Raw genomic sequence first — 22,736 nt, forward strand, 5'->3', positions numbered from 1 at the left:
TACTGAAGAAGTAACATTAGAATGAAATTAAAGGGTTACTTTCAGTGTGCTGCAGAGGGATTAGCTACATAGTTTTCTTTAACAATAACAGTATTTTTAAGGCTAAACCCTGCTGCATGGCTCCAAAAATATAGCCTAAGGGCCTACCTTAAATAAAGTAAGTAAAGTTTAAATTAAAGCTGTCATTTACCTTGCTGTTGTTGCATGTATAATGCAGATTGACACAGGTGGTATCAACTTGAGTTTCTTCAAATCCATTATGTTGGTACAGCCATTATATTTCTTCCAGGTACATAAATCTAATGAGACCTTTTGTGCCACCATATAGTCAATATTTCACCTGAATGTAATAATATTGTTTACTGCTATTTATTTGTCTTGAGTCAGACCAAAAGATTCACCCTGTTATAATAAAGCACCGTAATATGAATCTGGAAACTGCATGTGTCATACTGTTACTTTTCTGTTTATTGTTCTTTACATATGTTACCAAATTAAGTGTGAGCAATTCTATTATAATGAATGAATGCAATTCATGTCATGCATTTAGGGTGAAATTCACTCCTGTGGAAATGCTCTTATCAGGCCCCAGATACTGCTTAAACAACATTTAAATCCATGGATTGCTCTGTGTTCTCTGAATACACTCGCCCGTGGGTCTTCACCATGCTCATGGGTGGGACTATACAAAGGTAGCTTGGAAGAACTACATTTACCGGTTGGTAATCTTTTTAAGGGAGTCTGAAATGGAACATAGAGTCTTATTCAGGCCACAGATAAATTTCGCTTGCCATGAGCAGCATGATGATTTAAATGAAAAAGCATTTTAAAAGTTAGCTGCAGTGAAAGCACAGCAGAATTTTTCCAACATCAGCTTGTTTGATACAAAAGTTTTAAAGAAATGCCAGAAATAATTAGTTGTCATTAAGATTTAATCATGTGCAAAATGTTGTTTTAAGTGCTACCAATTGTTTGAGTGCAAACCATTTGAGAATGAAATTATCACTTAATATATCTTTTGTGATGGCTCTTTTGGGAAATACCATTTTTCTTTGCATGTTACTGTTCTAAATTTTCATCAAAGAGCCTATGTACTAGCTGGGTTGAGTGCATCTGACACACAGGAGGACTTTTCAGAGTCCAGAGTGACCTCAAGTTTTTGTTTGTGGTTTTTTTTTTTTTCTTTTACCCTTGATGTGAAGTCTCCTAAGTGGTAGCTAATTTGTGCTACACAACCCAGAAAATTTGAATGGGCTCACTTGAGGTACCTTGCGCAGTCTAACCATGTGCCATCTGGTGTGCCCAGCCACTAAGGAGGGTGCATTCTTCTGTATGGACTCTGTATTGCTACCACAACAGGACCGTCCTGCTCCCAGGATCCACGCTGGCGTGCTTTAAGCTAGATGAGGTACCTCCAGGTTATGGTGCAGTCTGTGGTATGATGCTGGTGGATCTAGTTAGAGCATTTGAATACCTTGCACTCATCCTACATGTGGCAAAACAGGGTTGGTCTGCAGTAATCACCCTGAGGTCACTTGTTTTTCAAGGGCACAGCTTTTTCCATCGCTGGAGCACAACCCTGTGGCTGAGGCTCAGTGCCATCCATTCCACATCTGGTGGCGTACCACCGGCATGCAGCCCTGGTATTCTTGGTAAACCTCAGCTCAGACTAAACAACAAACCTGGTCCAAAACCCATGGAAGTCAATGGGAGTCTCTCCTCCGGCTCCAGCCCAGCAAAGCTGGGAGATCTGTCTTAAGAGGATGACTTTCCTAATGCACTTATTGGAGCTGCCTGTATAAAGTAACATTAATCTTGGGTAAAAAAACGTGGTGTTAGTTATCTCAGACTGATAATCTCTTTTTTCCAGTGGTGGTGTGGTTGGTGGAGTGGCTGCCTTCCAAAGTAAAAAAACTACAAATTCAGGATCTTCTCCATGTAAGGCTTTATGTGTGACTACTTCAAGAAGTTCCTCTTTGCTCTGAAAATCCACCAGCTTAATGTTAGTGTGTGTATGTGTGTGTGCGTGTGCATGGTTTGTATCAGTTCTTTAGGCAAACATTGCCAAGGAGAAAAACAAACCCAGCTCACCACTACCATAGCTACTTTTTTGCATTTTTTTGGAGATGCTGGGCTAGCAGGTGCTAGCTAAGAAGCTTTCCTCTCTGGGATAATATTTTCATTCATAATTGGCATGATTACATTTTGGATTGACCACTGATGTTTAAATTGTGTGCTTAGCTTTCAGGACTTTAAGAGGGAGATGAGGATAGCCATAATTTCAAAAGTGCTAAGCAACCAAAAGCTCTCATATGAGTAGTGAAATATAAAATTAGTCTTCAAATAATGACATAGGACCCCACAAGAGTTATGATCACTGTCATTATTTATGACTATTGCTATCATTACAGCTTTATTTCCAGTACAGTATTTACAGTGTCTAGAGCATTTAGAGACGGTGGTTGTGGTGTTCCCCTGGGCTGACACAGCACAGGCACTGTCAGCAGGTAGATTGTCTCCTACCCAGCACATTTGGAGATGAGTCTTCTCCTCTCTCCCTTCATTAATAGGTGTTCTGTTTTGGTCAGGGCAGTATCACTGGAGGTGTTCAGTATTTAAAGTTTGGGAATAGCATTTTAAGAAAACGAAGAAGGTAAGAAAAAGAAAAGTGTCTAGTTTTTGGCTTTACCATTTTGCACTCATCAGCCTCACATCCCGATAATGCTAATCACGAAAATCAGCAGACATTCTGCAGACATGGGGGATTATGGTTCCCACACAGGATGTCACTTCTGTTTATGCCTGGCATGCTCTACTTTCCTAACTTTCTATATGATCCCTGCCCACAAAAGACGGCATATGTGGTTTGGGAAGGGCCCTGTCTCCCGGTATTTCATAGTTTATGAAACCACAAATACAACCGTCTTACAAGCTCTTGAAATGAAATACAATTTGAGAAATGTAATCCATTACCATTATAATAGAATTTCTATAAAAATAATAAAAGAAAAACAAGACAAAATAGGTCCTGAAAGTTATAGGCCAACTGGGAAGTCATTGTGGCTTTGGCCTAGCTATCACCATGTCAGACTTCAGCCTTCTCCCAGGCAGCAATCTAATTGTAGATTATGTATATACAGAACATAATTTCTTAGCTTTGGCTTTTAGTGACCCCCTTCCCTTCTTTCCCTTTCTTCGCTCCAACCTCACACATAAGAAATATTGAAGTGTTTGCACTAATGGAGAAATGACAACGTGCAGTCAAACTTAAACCAGCTGTTTCCCCACACTGTGAACACAAAGAGCCAGCCGGGTAATATTTATAGCTTGACTGGCCTCTAGTGAGCCAGATGCTGACTGCCTTAATTTGCCATGATGGCCTTAAGGCTTGAAGCAGCTGTGGACGGCAAGATAGCCAGGGAAAGTTAAACAAAAGAAAAAAAAAAAGATTGTTTCAATTAGCAAAAGTTATTGTTTGATTGAAAGTGAACAGCTGCTGCATATACAACTCAATAAACAAGCATCTTTTGTTTTGCTTACAGAAAGCCAACAACATTGCATGTGTTGGCATGTGGTGTTTGCTTTCTCCTTTCTCTGGAGGAAGGAACTGAAGGCACTTCTACATGCCACACTGTGACACCTCTGAGCAATTCCTGGGCTGGCCCCATACAACCCTGAGCACCTACCAAGCCTGGACCACCATACACAGCAGTGTCTACCCCTGTTTTGGACACTGCGGGGGTGTGTTAGCATGGGGCTGCCTTAATCGTAGCCTCTTTGTGGGGGCTGTTGGGGCTGTTGAAGACTGTTTTGGTTGCCCCTGCATATCCCCGCATGGAGCAGTGCTCCTCCATGACTGCCTGGCTCAGTGACGGCTTCAGTTTTCCTTCATTTTCTTTTGTCTTCTTAGGATTGCTTTTGACACTCACGTTATAGCAAAGATAAAGACTTTAATGGTGGCTTCAGCATCAGTTTCAGCTAGCTTTAACCTGCGGCGTGGGTCCTGGTGGGCCTCCCTCCCTTCCACAGGCCTCGGCAGCTCACTCCCACCCTGGCCATCCCCTTTCCTGTGGGTGAGCATCTCCTTCACACAGCCGCACCGCGTGGGTGGGGAGTGACTCAGTTTATAGCTAAGCACTGAGTTACTTACCCACCCACCCATTTATTTACTTATTTGAGTACTTGCTGGGGAAGCAGCTCCCCAGCCCAGTTCGCTAAGCAGTTACACGAGAGCCTATGTGAGCATCCCAGGGATATTTCAACCTATGTGCATTTTCTGGCATTTTAATGCCTCTCTTATGCTGGAGTCTTCTGAGGGGAATTTTGTACTGCTTCTGCAAGAAGCCCTGGAAGGGAGAATAAAACCTCTGTTTTCCTTTCAGCAGGTTAAGTGTGGTGGTGCTCATGCAGGAGATTTAAGGGCAGGTGCCTGGACAGGGGCAGAGAGCTTGGTGTGCTTGCAGGGCTTGGCCTGGTGTATGCACAGAAGAAGCCGGGCAGCAGCATCCAGCTGTGGTGTTGGGCAATGAGTGTGTGTGGTGGAAACTGAGCTCTGTCTAAGCAAGTGTTGGGGCCTCTGATATCACTACTGAAGCTGCTTGTCAGAGTCGCACTTAGCACCCATGGGGATCCCTGTTGGTGCCAGGGAAGCAGCCCCTGGGGCTCTGCAAAGCTGCTGGTGCAGCCACCCTCCTGCTCCAGCATCTGGGGAGCACGGGCTCATTCTCACCAGGGAGTATCGGGCTGTCGCCAGTGATTGCTGCCAAAGGGGAACCCAAAAGGGGGATCCGCATGACCCTTCTTTGCATGTTACTGCTGTGGCAGGTCTCAGCAATGTGAATCACTGATTCATGAAGAGGAAGAGGGTGTAGAGAGGAGCAGGGAAGAAAGTTTATGGCTGCAGCTGTGTAGCACTTTGAATTGAGATTGTGGATATTGTAGGGAGATCATTTTGGGGACGACCCTAGCCAAGTGTGATACTGATAAGCACTTGACTGGAAGAATACTTCTTACCTCTGACTACAAAATCTGCCAAGGTTTCAGAGGTATGCATAACCCTATCACTACAGGATGTCAGCTGTGCTTTAGGAAACAGCAGTGTACCTCCAAGTAAGAAATATCAGGGAATCATATAATCATAGAATGGTTTGGGTTGGAAGGGACCTTAAAGATCATCAAGTTCCAACCCCCCTGCCATGGGCACGGACACCTTCCGCTAGACCAGGTTGCTCAAAGCTTCATCCAGCCTGGCCTTGAAGTTTAGTTTTTTTCTTCATGGGCCACTTTTTCATTGACAAACCATTTTTGGGGTTGAAACACCAACCGAATTCACTACAGCTTGAGTGGTTGCGGTGAATGGAGATGAGCCTGAACATGCTTTGCAATACACTCAGTATGAGCTGACCTTTACATGATGCCATTTTGGCTAAATATAAATTTACATATGTTGACCCAGATTATCAGAGGGAGCTGGCTTTACAGAGCTCTCCTTCTTGTACATAAGGACATAGTGAGACCATCACAGTCCTTCTGGGGCCGTTCCCCTCTTTCTCAGGTCACTGGCAATACAAAATGGGAGAGCAGAGGTGAGGAGAGGAATCTGTATCCTGTAGGACAGTGTCATGGTTTGTTTGCCAGAGCCTCACAGAAGAAAAGTTCCTGGTAGCTCGGCATGTCCTCTGAGCTGACCAGCTGCAGGCTGGATGGGGACTGTCCACGAAAAACTCTTCAAAGTGTCCTTACACCACTCTACTCTCCTGAGACCCCTTTTCTATGAGTAGCCTCTGTAAGGAAGTTATCCAAGATGTGGTTATTAAATAAACTTATAAAGGCGTGTGGATATTTGGTGAATACATTTTTTCTCATTTATTTCCCTCTGAAATTCAGAAATATTAAATAGAGGGGTTTGTATTATGGGAATGTCACAGAGATCACGTCAGATTTTACTGATTCCTAATCTGTGTTTCTCTGACACTTTGCATTTTAACACAACACAGGTGGTTTATGTCACATGGGGAAAATAGTAGCACAGTGAAGAGGAAAAAATGTGTTTCATACACTTATTTATAGACTTACATCTGCTTTCCTCAGAGTCAGTGGTTGGCAAAACTCCAATCGGCTTCAAAATGGGTGCTAAATTTAACCATCAAATCAGCTTGATTCTAAGTAACCCTCAATAAAGGTGAGACTTCCAGGTCGAAGGACCCATTGCAAAATACTTTCTTTAACAGACATTTATCAGCAGTCGGAGCTGGATCAGCTCAGAACTGGACAAAGTGTTCTTGGGTTGCTGGGCAGCATGATCGTAGTCTTTCCACCTTTTTTTTTTTTTTTTTTTTTTAAATTCCAGGTGTAACACAGTATATTTACAAAAGGTAAAAATAACATGCAGCTATGAAGAAAAACATCTCAGGTTTCATTTCAGACCTGGAGCTAAGGATGAATCACTGCGAGGCTGCACCCTTTACACTGGGCACACTTTCTGAAATCTGCTTTTCCACTGCCTCTGCTCTCCCAGTGGTTCAGAAATAAAGCAGACTCACAGAAAGTCCTAAAAAAAGCCTTTGCAGACAATCACTCTCTTGTTGTTCTGGGCACTAAAAATACTGTTTTTAGTGTCTGCTTGCATTTTCAGTTTTGCTTTCTATACTGTAGAAGTCCGTTCCAGCCATTTGAATTAAGCCTTGGTTCAGTGGTATGCATAAGCACACACTCAATTCGAAGCACATAAGTAGTCCTGTAAGCTCCCATGGAGCTGTTTACATGCTTGAAGTTAAGCATGGTCTCAGATTTGCTGAACTGAGGATTTGCTTCTCCACCCAGTAAGCAAATGGGATAAAACCCTTGACCATCTGCTTCTGGATTTTAATGAAAAGTTATGACTTATTCATGATCTTCTTCTCCACCCCTGTCTGTTTATATTCAGATCAGAAAACCAGCTCAGAAGCCTTGTCAGATTGCCAAAAGCTGTGTGCTACTACTCGATCTTTCACATAATTTACTGTTCAGTGTTTACAAGAGTATTTTTAATGCACAATTGCCTGTAGAAGTGATGTAGGCTAATACTGGTGTGATACTTCATGTCAGGAGCAAGACTTTGATGTCCCTAAATCCCAAGTTTCTTTTCACAGAAAAACAAAACAAAGTAACTGTGCCAGTTAGGCCAAAGGATCCTGCTAGCTGTTTCCCAAAAACATCCCTAAAATGTCAGTGAATGGGCCAAATGGTTCTTTCTTTTGTCTTTGTAACATAACTGACCTTGGAAGTCAGGGTGGGTGTCTGCACAGGTATGAGGACAAGAGTTGGATGATGTTTCCAAATATATATGATTTAGTATCCAAACTCACTTATGCATATATGCTATTTGTATTTGTTAAAGGTAAACAGAAAAAGCCAACATTTTAGTCACAAGGAATAATCACAAAAGTTCTTTTTCAACATGTTTACGTCTGAAAGAAGAAGTTAGTTTGTTTTGCTTAGCTCTATTTAGACAGAAATAAGCTGTATCCCAGAATTATATTTAGAGGTATGTAGAGGAATAAAAAAGTGAAACCTGAGAGAATAATGCCCAAGTATTCTGATTCTGAGGGGAAAGGCTAATTCACCACCAGTCAGTGACAGGCAAGACCATGTGCTGACTCTGTCTTCCCTTGTGATTATTATTCAGTCCTGTGGCTGACAGAGCAGTTGTAGTACCTTTACACAAGGCAGATCTCATATGCAATATGTTATGTGGCACCCAAGATATTTTGTACCTGAAAAAGGTATGCATAGCCAACATTTCCCTGGCAACATTCAGGGCCCTGTTCCTTCTCCTAAAGAAGATAACAGTACTCATTGACTGATTTCTGTGATGCATTTTATTTTTAAACTGAAAGCCATCAGCAGTTAATTTTTTAAATATATACATTCACACAACATAGTAAAATCAGTAGTAACACTGTACAGAAGAAAAATTGATATACTTAAAATGTACTTTTAGTATTTAAGATGTATCCTGAATCTTTTCAGCTTTCCAAGTACTAGTTATTTTTTAAGAAACTCATGTGAGAATTATAAATGCATTCATTCCTGACCCATGGTAGTGCTGAGAGTCAACTCAACCAAGTCACTTGGGCACTGGATAAAATACCTGCCACATATTTTGATGTATGTTGAGCAGACGGTGGTCCAAACCGTACGTTATTTTTCCTCTTTTGTCCTCAAAGAATAGCAAAACTCTTCTGAGGAATCTACGTGTCTTCTTACCACTGGTGAGCTTAGAGTGGCACAGCTACCCAGCACTTGGAGCAAGAGCTGGAATTTCTGAGATGGGAAGAGCAAGGGGTTCTGGGTGAAACACATTTAGGGGCATGGGGGGCAGATCCTGAAACACGCTTCCAGGAGTCTGGGTCCATGGAAGGTCTCTTAGTTCTCCAGGATGCATTTTAGTTGGCTTGCAAGGAACCAAAATGAATCATCACAACCTGACTTGCTGCTTGTTTAGTAAGACCGTAGTACCACTTCAGGATTTAAATGGCAGGACTGAAAGAAAGCTTGTTAGTGATATAGTATCACTAAAGAAACCAAAACCCAACTAACACCCTCCTTCCCTTGCCAAACAGCCTCTTTACGTTTAAAGGTATTCCCTGTGGCTCTGTTCTTTATTTTGATTTTTGTAACAATTTTTCTCTTTCTGATGAAACACGTTGTAGACATTAAATTAAGGGACAAATATGTCTGTGTCTGCCAGAAAGAAAACTGTGATGCAATTAAAATGCCATTAGGGAACCCCCTGTGGGATGTTAAACCTAAAGACTCTATTCAGAAAGCAAAGCCAAAATTAAAGAGGTGTCCGGTTGCAGATCCTCTGCAGATTTCCATTTCTTGACTACAGTACCATGGAGAATGTGCTAGTCAGGAGCTGGAAGGTTTTTCCAGTCATGCGTGTGGTATTTTGAATCATGGCTTTGGCAAATGTTCCTTTTCTGTAGGCCATACGTAGAATTGTGTCTACATTGCATGACATAAAGTGAAACTGAGTGTGGTCCACATGAAAAAATGACAGCAGTGAAGACGGGAAGCTGTCCAAGGCTTGGACAAGCCTTGTTCAAGGCTTGGACAATGACAACTAATTTCCCCAACGGTTTTCCCTGAGAAAATTTGCATTAAGTGGATACATCTCTGTGTTTGCTGAGTTGTCTGTGAGATGCTTGGAGACAGAAGTGTGGCTACTTGCAGCCATCAGGCTCAGTAAGCGTCCATTCTAGCCCAGTCTCTGGAAATAAATTGTTAGTGTTTATGTGCTTGGAGACATATAAGAGCCTGATCTTTTGAAAATAGAAATAAATATATTGTCCATCAAGGCTGGTCATCTTTTTCTGAGGCAACTGAAGGAGTCAGCAGAGTCGTCGGGTGGTAGGTGCTGAGTTTTCCAGTGACAGACCAACCCTGGTGCTGCAGTCCCATTTGTTCCATTTCATTCAGCGTGATTATTTGCTGAGGATATTAGTAGGGATGGGAATAATAATAGAAGCACACCTCTCTTCTCTGTCTAGGAATTCTCCTGATGACTGCAGCGTGGCAAAAGGAGGAAAAATGGTTAGCGGCTCAGACAATGTTGGGATGAACTATGGAAACTACATGGAAGAGAAGCACATTCCACCCCCAAATATGACTACCAATGAACGAAGAGTCATTGTGCCAGCAGGTTAGACCCTCTACACAAAAATTTCAAGCAAAAAAATGCATTTCCCCTAAGTCTGCTAACATTATTTAAGAAGATATGGAGAAAAGTGTCAATGTGAAACAGGTGATCAGGAAGAAAAGAGCAGTAATTCCCCAGTGTTATTAAGAGAATGAGCTGAGAAATATCATAGTGAAGCCACCTGCTCAACCTGTTCTTCCCCTTTCAGCAGCAGAACTGTCTGATTACAGGCACTCAGATCTTATCTGATTTCTCTAGCTCCTTTTGGAGTATTTTACCCTAAAGTGGGCAACATGAAGAGCCACTTACATTTCCTAACACCATGGACTAACTGGGTGCAGAGTGTGTGGGAGGGAGAAAGGGTCACCGTCCTACACAATATCCCTGCAAATGCCAAATGCAGTCTAGCCCTCAGCATGCTAAACCCAGAATAGCTTCTATGAGATCAAACAGCACATGAAAAGCATTTATCTAGGCTATCCCCCGAGTCTGAGCAGTGTAAAACATTTTAATAATCAAACTGCCAACTCCACTGCACTATAAGAGCACAATTGAGAAATTCTTGGTTAGTCTTGGCAAGCTTGGTTGTGGGATTCAGCAGTTAATTGAACTAGAAGGCATTCACTCTTGTGTGCCTTGTCCTCCAAACAAACCTCTGCTGGGAGGTTTATTACCTTGGTTTGCAAAATAATTAGCATGCTTATTTCTGAAGTCAAAGCATTAGACCATCATGACATATGTGGGTGTTCATAAACGACTGGATACACAGAGAATAGACAGAACACCTGCAACTGCAAACAGAAGGGAATGTTTTGCTGCTAGTTCCTCTCCAGCAGAGATGTGCCTATCTGAAACATTTCTGTTACTGCTATGTTGCTTAATATTCTTACAGTTTCTCAGTTGCTAAGATATGCAAGAGTACTAACTGTGGCCAATTTTGCAAGCTGTGATTATTTCAGTTATTTGTCAAGATATGTGTGGACAAATATGTTGCAGTATCCTCTGCAATGGTATTGGGAGTTCTATTCTGAAGTACAGAAGAGTGATGCACTGAATAATGAAGTGTCCTACCAACTGGAAGCAGACCACACTGAAATTCATTATATTTGAATGTTCTTCTAAAACATTTGTCTTCTTGGTGGTTGGCACTTTTTTCAGTCTTTCAGTAACCCTTAGCATGGTTAGGTCAGCAGCATCTTTTTTTCTCAGCATGTTCCTGGCGGTGTGTTTTGATGTGGATTTGAGCGACATTCAAGGAACAAGATGGTCACAGTCACAGCCTTGCTATTTTGAGGTCCCTAGAAAAAATGTATGGGTGAAACTTAGTTGGTTTTGTTTGACTACCACATAGGCAGTGTGCAGCTCATGTGGCAAAGTTTAGGAATAAAAAAAGCAAAATTTGCATTTCCAGCTGTGGTAGCTTTCTCATTATCATAAATAGAAAGCATTTAAAAACTATAGACATGATCAAAATGCTTTGGTAAACTCTCTGATGTTTGGTTGTTTGCTTCAAAACAAACTGAATGTAGTTGCTGGAGTTCTCTGCTGTAGATGTGGGCAATCTCATCCAGACCCTAGGTTGCAGACTTGCGTCTCTCCAGTTTGCTACATATTTCATACCAGATGGAGGAGTTCTTTTAAGTGTTTTTTGGTGCAATTCAGAGAAAAGAGAAACCCTCTGAAGCTTACAGGGATTAAATATTCTGACTTGCAAGGGCTTAAAATGCCAAAAGAAGTGCCAGAAAAGGGGAGGCACTAGTGGGTGAAGGACTGGGAGGTGAGCAACAGCACCACAGACTCTGACTAGTTCCTAGCTCGTGGAAAGAGGTCCCTACCTCTTTCAGACCAACGTGAACAACAGTCAAAAGAGAGGGAATGACACTGAGTTAAGCCACATAAAAGCTATTTAGGCTGTCACTCAAGTCCCAGCCCTTCCACAGACTTATATGTGACAGACTACAACCATTTGACCTCTGTGTGCTCCATTCTTGGTTTTCAGGATATCACAGAATCACAGGATCATTTAGGTTGGAAGGCACGAACTCTCAAGGAGTTTGTTTCCCCTTAGCTTTATTATTTTCTCTTCAAAAAGTATAAATTATTCATGGTAGGAGCTGTCTTCTATTACAGGGATGTGGACTGCAGGTTGTTAGGGACCTTCATGCTGATGGGTGCTTACTGTAACTCAAGAGAAGGGAAAAGCAGAATGGCAGAGAAATAGAAAAGGGGGAGTTTACAGGAAAAAAATAAGTCTGAGTTAAAATCAAGGATTCATTCAAAACCACAAGGTATTTGGCCTTATGTTTTGCTAAAAAATGTGGACTAGTTGTTGCTTTTTTCCACAGATAGTTTTGTCAATACTGGAGGTAGTATGTAAAAACCCAGGCAGGTGTAGCCATGTACCCCAGTACAACACAGCAGTCTAGGACAGAAAGTGCAGAATATTTTAATATGACCCACTCTAGTTTATTAAACAACTAGTAAAATCTGTGAGTGCTTACTTAGCCTATGCCCAAGAAACTTGAGTGGAAATTTCTATTGAATAGAGATACAAATTCAACAGAGAGCTTTGAAAGTTGTTCAGATACAAGTTGCAGTACTGTTAGTGGGCTCTTAAATACTTTTCTGGAGGGTATTCCCTGCATGAGGACAGGAGCTTATGTTAATCTGTGGATAATAATGCATAAAAATAACAAGACAATAGAACTAAGTGGGAGAAGGAGCTCAACAGCAGAGGGCTTGTTGTTAATGTTCAGAGCTCACAGCTCTTCCCTAATAGTTTTTCACAGGCAGTTATTCTCCTTTGCACTCAAGAGGCCAAATTAATTCCTCGTTTATCTCCAGCAGTCAGTAAACAGGGGATTAAGTTCTCTTCAGTTTGGCTGTAGTCTACATTTTTTTGTACTGGTCCGGCGCATTAGTACTCTCTTCTCTCTGCCTAATTTTATGTTTTGTGATACCACCAGATCCTATGTTATGGAGCACAGACCACGTACGCCAGTGGCTTGAATGGGCGGTGAAGGAGTATGGTCTCCCAGATGTGGACATCTCGTTGTTCCAGAACATCGATGGGAAGGAGCTGTGTAAAATGACCAAGGATGACTTCCAGAGACTCACCCCAAGCTATAATGCAGATATCCTCCTGTCACACCTACACTACCTCAGAGAGAGTAAGCTAGTTTTCTGTCATTATGGTAGTGGCTACAATCAATCTGTGGTTGATATCAGTCTTAGATTTAATGATGTGGATACACTCAGCTGGGTTTTCAAATATCTGTTGCAAATGTTGCTGTTCCTAAGAACATCAAAAGCCTTTTGAGTTTGATGGAAAGACTCTTATTAATTTCAGTTGGCTTTCACTCATGTTCGTTGATGAAAAGAGTTAGAAGGTATTTCCACATGTCCATCTCAGAGAAAAATCAAATTGAAACCCAGAATATTCATCAGCATGCTGTAGGAAGAAAATAATATGGGATTCAGTGCTAATGTTTTTTCTGGTCACATACTAATTTCTTTCCATTTTAACGATGTGAATGCTAGACGAGAGTGCAAACATTGGTTCATAAAGCAAATTCCAGGCATGATTCTAAGGACTGACAGCAGTTTCCTCTGCTCTGATTAGGTTCAGGAAGATTTCACTATATTGAATAGAAGTTCTGTAAATTCATGGAAAAAAGGAACAGTCCCTGAAGTCCAAATGAAAATTACTTGTAGTGCATGGCTACCATTTCAAAGGGAAAGAAGGGACTAGTGAATTCCTGGCTTGAGGGCTTTCACTTAAGCTTGAGGAAATTTTTCAGGTTTGCCTCAGTTTAAAGAAGTTGAAGTGAACATGGTTTTTAAAGAATAAAACAAGCATTGCAACACCAGTGCGGTGCAGTCTTCTCCACACGCACACTGTCAATAATCAGTCAGAAATATTATGCATTCATAATGTGGAATAAATGAATGCCCTAGTTTAAGCTGTAGCACACAGGCATCCCTCCAAACTGTAGACTGAAACTGACTGTCGGTAGACTCTCATTCAAACAGTCCTATCAGGGGAAAATATGGTTTAAAAAGATAATTCACAATTTTTTTTTTCATTTTGGTGTTGCTTTTTGTTTTGTTTTGTAGCTCCTCTTCCACATTTGACTTCAGATGATGTTGATAAGGCCTTACAAAACTCTCCACGGTTAATGCATGCTAGAAACACAGGTAATGCTGGCACTGCTCCCATTGCTATAGGCCATCTTCTAAAAGCACAGGATTCTTGTTTATGGGTTGCTTGCTAAAAATGGAAATGGTAAATCAGGAGGGAGACAAGCATATTCTCTCCTTGCTGCGTGTGTGAGTTTTATGCACAGGCACACAGAAAAGATGGTGAGATCATATAGGGCCAGATGGTGCAAAAATGGTTTCCTTACTGGTAATTTCTCGTGTCCTACAAGAGAATGGGGTCCCTGACACATAATAAACTGCAAGCTCAGGGCCTTTGTCTCTGAGGCCTTTTTTTCTCATTCTGTCTTGTACTGTCAGATCTACTCGATGGATCTCTAGAAGGTTGGTGGAGCTCAAAAGTGCTTCAGTGTTCGCCTAAGTGCTGTGGGCTCCAGTGAATTGGGACTGTCTCCCCTCCCATGCAGTATATATGATATAACTCAATAAAATTGCTATTTAGGTAGTTTGCTCATCTCATTTGTCAGCTATATGGGACTTGAGCTGAAAACTTCGCTAAGTTTGATGTTGTAATTTCCACTAAGTCTGATCTGAATGTAAAATGATTTTTGTTAATATTCACCCTTCTGTTAAGTAGGCCCAGAAAAGTGTTGAGTGTAGGTCAGAGAACGATACAATACATGCCTGAAAAGTGCCTGTCTTTCAGGATGTGACTTAAAATATTTATGAAAATAATTCAGAATAAATTTTATCTTGCTCTAGCAGTTGTGCAGTAGAGGATGGCATGGAATTATACATATAGTATGGTATGCAAACTGATTAAAGATGTTTGAAATATTGTATGATCATGCCTGAGGGTATTAGTTACCTACAGTGACCAGAAATAACAATTCTTTATGAGAAATGAAAAAGATAATACAAAGGATAATGCAAAAGAGAAAAAAAAAAACCAAACCTTGGATTGCAGTGCCTTTTTTGTATTTCATTGAGTTTTTCATTGTGGTAAATAGCAGTGAATCTCCTAGCAAAATTAACTAGATTAGAAAATCTCTCCCTGAGATTATATGTTTGCCACTTGACATAAAGTCCTACTGTGCACTGTAGGCCTGCTGCAAACCCCACCAAAGGCATCAAAGAATTTTCTATTGACCTTGATGGAGTTTGGAATAAGCCTTAAGCCTTTTTAAAAACAAATGGACTCAATGGTGTTTTCCACCTCTGGCCTTCCAGATTCTAATTTTCCAAGTAGTTCCCACATACAGTTATCCAAGTGTTGCTCAGCAGTTCTATGTGTTATCTTTTTCTATATGTGTGCACTGACAATGATATTTTGAAATAAATTTTACCAAAATGAGATTATCTGCATTACTGTCATTGGGTGTGTGAATAATATCATGCTGATCATCAGCATAAGGAAAATTAGTTGTTCTGGTGACAGAAGATCTTCAGAGGGGATTTTCAAAGGACCTCAAAAGAGTTAGAAACAGGTTCTTTAAGTCAGCAGTAATTGCAGAAATCCTTATGACACTTTTCATGTTCCTAGAGATGGTCATTAGAAGTCTGTTGATGTAGTTAGAGCAATTTCAATGCCTAAGTGAGATGCCATTTTCTATATCAAGCTCATTTTTCACTCTGTGAGGAGAATTAGATTTCTGAAGGTCTGATCCAAAGCCAACCAGTGTCTGTGAGGAGATTCCCACAGGCACCAATAGGCTTTGGCACAGGCCTACAGCCTCTGAAAATATGAACCTGCTTGGGATGTGCATGCACTAATGAAGGGAAGGCAAAGAAATTTTATTTCACAAGATATGAAACCACCTGCCCAGGTGGTGGTGATTGTGGGGAAGGTAGAAGGGATTTCCTGAACTTGACTCACTCCTCACTTAACACAGATTTTGCACAGCCTTTTACCCAGTAATTTGAATGGATTTACACAGGTGCAAAGGCTATCACAATTAACTTCTATATATAACAGCCCTAAGATAAAAATTAGTTATTCATAGTCTTCATTCAGACACACTACAAGAGGGAAAATATCAGTGGACTCAGGGACTGTGAAAATGAATCTTTAGGTGTTATGTCTTCTTCTTTCTCTTTAGGAGGTGCCACTTTTATTTTTCCAAATACATCAGTTTATCCAGAAGCAACACAAAGAATTACAACCAGGCCAGGTATGAACAATGACGACTTCTTGTATGCTGTGATCTTACTCATTTCGTCTCTTGAAGTGTCTCGTTCTTTTTCTCCTTCAACTCTCTTTTCATAAATATTAGGCTATATTTTGAATACACACACATGTTATATACATATATTTTATATATGTGTGTGTGCATATACCATTGTGTAGAGTGAGATGATTAAATAGAGCAGTTCAATGTCTGTTTCTTCCACATATCTCTGTCTTTGAAGCAATGCTATCTAGTGTTCAAAGCACCAGAGAATCAGAAGACCTGAGCTATATTCACTGATTCTGTTGCATCGTCCCAGCACAGTCACTTTCCAATGTGCTTCAGCTCTCTGTAAAATGAGAGAAGAGTACCCTTTTTTATAATGCTATTTGACATATATTGGGAAAAAGCACTCTAAAAGTGCAGGATACATGTTTCTCTTGCAATCTGCTTTCTTTTTTTTTTATGTTTGAGGCAAATAAACCACACATCTGATTGTGAGTTTAAGAGACTAAATAAGTAAAGTCAAAACATAAGAAAGTCCTTATAGCTCAAAAGTTTGAAACCCATTAAAGTATTGTGGGTGTGCTGGTTTGTGAAAGGCTAAAGAAGATGAGGACATTGCTATAAAGGTAAAAATTTTATTTACATCACCCTTCACCACTAAAGACGCTGGAAAAATGCCTCATCTGGACATTTGCTTTTCCAGTAATAAGCACAAAGTACTGTAAGACATCAAGAGTTGTTGCAGCAGAATCCTAAATTTAAAGGAAATCCATTACCGAGCCAGAGGCATACATCCAAGTGTTCTGAAGGGACATACACTTGAATTGACAGAGCTCGTGAAGAGATACATTCTCTCGTTAAAAACAGAGGGGGTTTTTGGATTGCAAATATTTTATCTATCTTTTATCAGTGCTCCAGGGTATAATCCAGGAGAGTATACACAAATAACTGTTTTATATACCCTTGTATACATGGATATATGCATGTCTGCAGATTTGTTAATTTATAATTAAAAAAGACAGATAGTTAGGGCAACAGCTACCAGACCATTACATGATCAAATCCACCCTCCTCAGTTTCTAGGAAAACAAATTCTCCTCATAGATTTGTTTGTGTATAGCAATGCTGTAGTGAATAGAAAGGAAACCACTGATCCAATGTATACATTTGGCATTTGACTTTCATAAGACATTTACCAAAGTGCCCCACCACTATTTACAATGAAAGTTAAATCAGCATATCATAAGAAACAAAATATTTTAACAGATCAAGAACTGGCTAATGAACCTGTTAAGAAGACTAAATAATGGGCATCTTAAGTCATGGGTGCTTTAGTGTTCTCTGCCATGATCTATAGTTGTTAATAATTGGAAAAAGGACACAATAAAATTTGATATAAAACTTAGAGATGACATATGATTTTGTCATTGCTTAAAACCAGAGATTCCTCCAAAGGTTTCCTGTACAGGTGCCCAGAGCCTTATTAGAGATCAGCAAAAGTCAATACGTTAACAGCTGAAAATACAAGTTGATAAATGCAGTATAAGAGACAAATTATTTGCATATCTTACTGATTACAAATTAACCCTCTTCACTCATAAAAGAAGAACTTAGCATAGGCATCTTTGTCTATGGCACAATGAAAGCCACTGCTCTAGTTGTTGGCCAAAGTGAAAAAAAGTAAGCAAACAAAGAAACACAGTGGATGGTCATATGGGGAATCTGACTGTGCCGTTAAATAAATCAGCAGTGTGGCCTTCTATGGAAAGCTCTGTGAATCATCCCTTATCAAAAGGGCTATTTGAAGACTTAGAAGACACGTAGAGGAAGCCATGGGAATACGGAAAATCTTTTGAGCGTGTTGAAAGATATAAAAGCTTGAAATTGTTTAAATCAGGGTCTGGGGATGAGGAAACATGATATAATTATCAAAATAAAGAGTGTCACAGTGTACCTGCTTAGTCTCAGTATTTGAAGAAAAGGATATTCCAAAAAAAATTGGACATTTTCATGAAACATTAAAGCAGACTGTGGCCCTCATGGTCACAGGTTATAGTAGGACCCAAGAGCTTTGAACGGCATGGAGGAATCTGGACATGAATATGGATGAAAAGACAAAGCATAGGTATAGAAACAATTACCAATTATGCAATGTAAAACTGGATGCCCGAAGCTCTCAGTAGTTTCCGATGAAAATGAACATGTAACATAAGACCAGAGGAACCTGGGTGTTTTGCAGGAAATAACCATGCCAATTGAGAGGATTTCAGGCAAAGGCTAGACTGAATCTGTTGTGAAAGATTTTTATCCCATGAGAAATTATATTATTTCGATCTTTGTTTCATCCTGACTTGTGATGGAAAGATAAAATACTAGTTTTCTCTGAAGTAAAAAGTTCTAAAAAAACCACATAGCAGACACGGTGAAGTCCTTCATTTTGGCATTTTTATCCAAATCACATTTACAATGAGACTTAAAAACCAAAATGCTTTATATCAACATTAAAAGCATCTTCCTGTGTTGACACAGTTCCTTGTGGGAGTTGTAGTTTGGATACAGGGTGTCTCTATTCTTCTGTGTAAATTCATGTATCTTAACTAAACATTTCCTACAACAAACTATCACATGATTTTGAATGTATTATTTTATATTTTTAAATTGAAAGTTGACAAACATCTTTAAAGTCAGAATTTTAATTCAGAAAGAAAAAAAAAATTTTGCAGAAATTCAGTTTTCTCTCAATAAACTATTTTGTTTAGTTAAATGTCACATTTCAACCAGACTGCAAAGAAGCTTTTCCATAACAAAGCGCCCTTCATGTGAAAGCAATAGCAGACCCTCGGGACAATCACTTGATGACAAGAAAAAGGTCAAAAATGAGGGGGGGGAGTAAATAATGTTAAATGGGAATTAGCCTAATCCTGGGGTGCAATTCTGGAGAAAGTAATTAAGCATTGCCATTGTTAAGGCACTACAATAGAAAATAGGAAATGAGCAGGGCTTGTAATGAACAGCAATAACAAAGGCATATTTCTTCAGTCACCTTTACAACAGAACATGAGGTTTCACCAAGCTGAAAGTAATACAATGAAGCTATCAGGAGCTCAGGAAGACCTGATATTTGTCTACATGTCTCATCAAACAGGAGCATTCCCATCAAAGATCTGTCCAAGATAAGGACATGTTGTACTAATATCTCATGAATAAGAACAGATCTGCTTATCTAGGATAGCAACATGTTTATCAAGGCACAATACTGAACTAAGAATGAAGTTGGAATTTTGCGCTATTTCAAGAAAGGCTGATAACTGGATTTTTCTTTTAATGGAGAGGGCGTTGTCAGAAAACCATCTTTTGATGTGTTGAGTTAAAAGGCAAAACATTTTTCTCACAGTACTAAATTTGTACCAAATATATTTTAAGGCCGCAAGTGCCACCAAATATAAGCACACAACATCGCACAGCCCTCTTAGTGTACAGGTGTCTCATAATTTGGAAACCCACAAATAGAGGGAGAGGAGAGGAGAGGAGAGGAGAGGAGAGATTGTGGGATGACTAACCTAATGACAAGCACATACCTTCTATGTAATCTTTTTACCCTATTTGTCTGTAGTCTTTCTGGGCAGGGAATGGAAGAACTAGGGGAAAAAAATAGGTTCCTTATGTCACCAGAGTCTCCCCTGCAAGGCTGCCGTGGAGGTAGAGGACTGGCCAGGCAAGGCAGGACTGTACAAGATACATGCAAGCAGCCCACAGCTGAGCCCTGGCCCCCACTGTACAGACAGAACTTGGAAACCCCTGGAAACATGACCAGAGTCCTTCTGAATTTTTTTGACAGATGATAAAGTCCTCAGACCATGACATGTCTCTAACTACAACAAATAACAGTGGTGTTGATCTGAACCTGGTCAGGACATCTGCATATTGCAATGATTCACTTGCACACCAGTATTCTGCTCAGAGATGAGCACTTGTGCTATTCACATTACTTTCTCTGAGTTTCTGAAGGACAAGACTGTGGGATAGTTCTCAAGAAGTCAGGTATAAAAAGGCACTAGTTATTCAAATGTAATACAAAGATAAATTGCATATTTCAACAAAATCAAAGTTTTTGAAGTGTAAGATTCCAGGGGACGACAGTGCTGGTAGTGCCAGTCTGCTCCTCAAGCCAAACAGACTAAAAAAATTAAGGGTAACCTGGTTGTGAATTTCACATTACACTTTCTTTCCATTTGATACTTCTGCTCACAGTGTTTGGAAATGGGCAGAGATGCATCTGTTTTGCACAGAGCCAGTCTGTGACTGTTTCTTTACTACTTAACTGGTTTCATTTCCAAACATCATTTCTAAAATAAAGCACAAGCACTGTTAAGATGCAGATCATCTGCACCAGCTTAGTTCTACCAGGTGGGTATTGCTGCCTTCCTGAGATCCTGGGAAGGCTCCATAAGTCTCTGATTTTGGCAGCAATTTTAGCTAATGTGTTAAAGCCGGCTGTAGAAAAGCACGGGCAACTGCAAACGATTTCAAAGGGTAAACCAAACATTTGAATTTACTACATATACTTTATGAAGAAAGCTTTTACATTTTAGTTTCTTCATTTTTATATTGTAAAGCATTTCAATGAAACAGAAGTAATGAATAAGTGAAAGAAAAGGCAAATACAAATTTAGATATGTAAAGTTAAGGAGCTTGTCCCAAGAAGCAGAAAACAATATTTAAATAGATAAAGCAGGAAAAAAAGCTATCCACTTTTTGGAAGAAATATCATATGTGTACGTATGTATGTGTAACATTTAAGCATGTTCACTGTTTTCACATGTTATGTTTCTAAACATTTGTGAGGATACTGGGGTATGGAAGGGAAAGTGAAGGAAAAAGAATTATTAATAATTTGAAACTACTAGTAGAAAAGAAACAAGTGAGATTGGCACAGTGCAGCAATAAATTATCCCAAAAGTTTGGGTTTTGAATTATGAGAGTGAAACCAGAGGATGTATCTGAGGAAGAGAGCTCTTGCACACATGAGAAGTGATATCACAGGAAAAGCATAATAAAGTGTGTGATGGCAATGGGAGACAGTGCAAATGCAAACGTGCAATAGTGGTTCAGAGGAATCTCCAACAGACAAAACCAAAACTTTGTTGTCTCACATATCTCTTCCCATGACCAGGCAGCAGAAACTCAAGCTATAAAGTTTGGTCAATCTCAAGGGATGGCAGGAACAGACTAAGAATGGCACATTAGATCAACTAAAGTCCATCTTCTTAAAATAATGCTACCTGCTGAGATTGGGAAGGAACAGTACACAGTTTATACTTAGTCTGAGTTCTGACCTCTTGGGGGACTTTTCCTCCAAGACTGTAGCATAAACTGTCCATTTTGGGCCATGTGTGTCATTCCTTGGTGTCCTGGGCTGAGAAAGGAGACTAAAGGGAGTACTCTGAGCCTTTGGAAATGGTGGACTCTATAGAAAAGTGTTTGTACCAGCTATTTCAGTGCAATTCAGACATCTAACAAGAACAGACAATGCTAAAGAGCAATGCAGAAAGTAATATGGTACTGTTATTTTTAGAGAAAATAAAGATGGTAACTGTTTTAACAAGGATTATCCTTCCTATTTCAGTAATTTTTCCTATCCAGTGGGTCCCCTAGAAATGTGACCCTTATGGACATAAACCCTTCATGCCATATCTGCATGAATCGGTGTATTTTTCCTTTACAGATTTGCCTTATGAGCAAGTGAGGAGATCAGCATGGACGAGTCACACCCACCCCAGTCCTCAGTCAAAAGGTAAAAACTATTTGCATATGTCTAGCCTGGGGGCCTAATGAACATCGGGTGCAACCTGGATAGACTCTGAACTGAACTGATAGGAGCTACCTCAGCATTCTTCCTTGGATGATTTTTACCTGTGCTTTGGCTGGAAAGCCTGTTGACTGTGCATATGCAGTAGTGGGTGGAGTCACTGGGGCAATCACATCCTTCCTTGAATTCAGGCTTCATCAAGTCCATGACCACATAGTCTTATAAAGCTAAATCCTATTGTGACCATCATTGACTGGTGAGCAGCAGGACTCCCAGTCCTGTGATCTATCGCAGGTTTGGTGACCAACTTCCAAACTGAAAAAATAACTACATGGGTTTTTCCATTTTCAGCTACTCAGCCATCATCCTCAACGGTTCCCAAAACAGAAGACCAGCGTCCTCAGTTAGGTGGGTGTCATTTTGTTTGAATTGTTCCTGGGTGTGATAGAGTTTGTTGAAAACGATGAGAAGGACAGCTCTCACCTACCAACCAGAAGCAAATTGCAACATCTGATTTAGACCACTACTGAGATCTCTACCAGACCAGTAAATCCCCAGATGTGTATGAGTTGTCTCTACAGCTGTACCCAAGATGAAGGCTCCCATGGCCACTGAAAATTTTGGTAATGTTTAGTGGCAGTGATGACCTTGCAGAGTGAAAAAGCTGTTAAACAAGTACACATGTACAGTTTAGGTACAAAGGTGGAAGGTAAGGATGTCAAAGACCATGTACTAGCTAGCAGGCGGAAAATGTGCACGAGCAAAGAGATGAAAATGGGTTACAGCATACAGAAACCTATTTGAATTGGGCTCCTGCAATTAGACAGGAAAATAAGGATTCTCAGTCTACTGGGAAACTGAGGAGAAAGTAGAAGTTTATTGGTTTGTAGACTGGTGGTTTTGCAAAATG

The 22,736-nt window shown here is 40.2% G+C and overlaps 1 protein-coding gene across 3 annotated transcripts in view; it reads left to right on the plus strand.

Moving 5' to 3' along the window:
* Nucleotides 1-22,736, plus strand: part of ERG (v-ets avian erythroblastosis virus E26 oncogene homolog) — a 34,140-nt gene that overhangs the window by 6,309 nt on the left and 5,095 nt on the right. The window contains exons 2-7 of one of the 3 annotated variants that reach the window (XM_010072840.1): nucleotides 9,537-9,688; nucleotides 12,652-12,855; nucleotides 13,802-13,882; nucleotides 15,943-16,014; nucleotides 21,743-21,811; nucleotides 22,178-22,234. In XM_010072840.1, coding sequence (XP_010071142.1) covers nucleotides 9,537-9,688; nucleotides 12,652-12,855; nucleotides 13,802-13,882; nucleotides 15,943-16,014; nucleotides 21,743-21,811; nucleotides 22,178-22,234 — 635 coding nt within the window. The remainder of the gene's footprint in view (nucleotides 1-9,536; nucleotides 9,689-12,651; nucleotides 12,856-13,801; nucleotides 13,883-15,942; nucleotides 16,015-21,742; nucleotides 21,812-22,177; nucleotides 22,235-22,736) is intronic. The other 2 variants (XM_010072841.1, XM_010072842.1) reach the window with 2 other exon arrangements.

This window comes from Pterocles gutturalis, unplaced genomic scaffold, assembly GCF_000699245.1.
Source record: "Pterocles gutturalis isolate BGI_N339 unplaced genomic scaffold, ASM69924v1 scaffold35322, whole genome shotgun sequence".
NCBI classification, from domain to species: Eukaryota; Metazoa; Chordata; class Aves; order Pterocliformes; family Pteroclidae; genus Pterocles; species Pterocles gutturalis.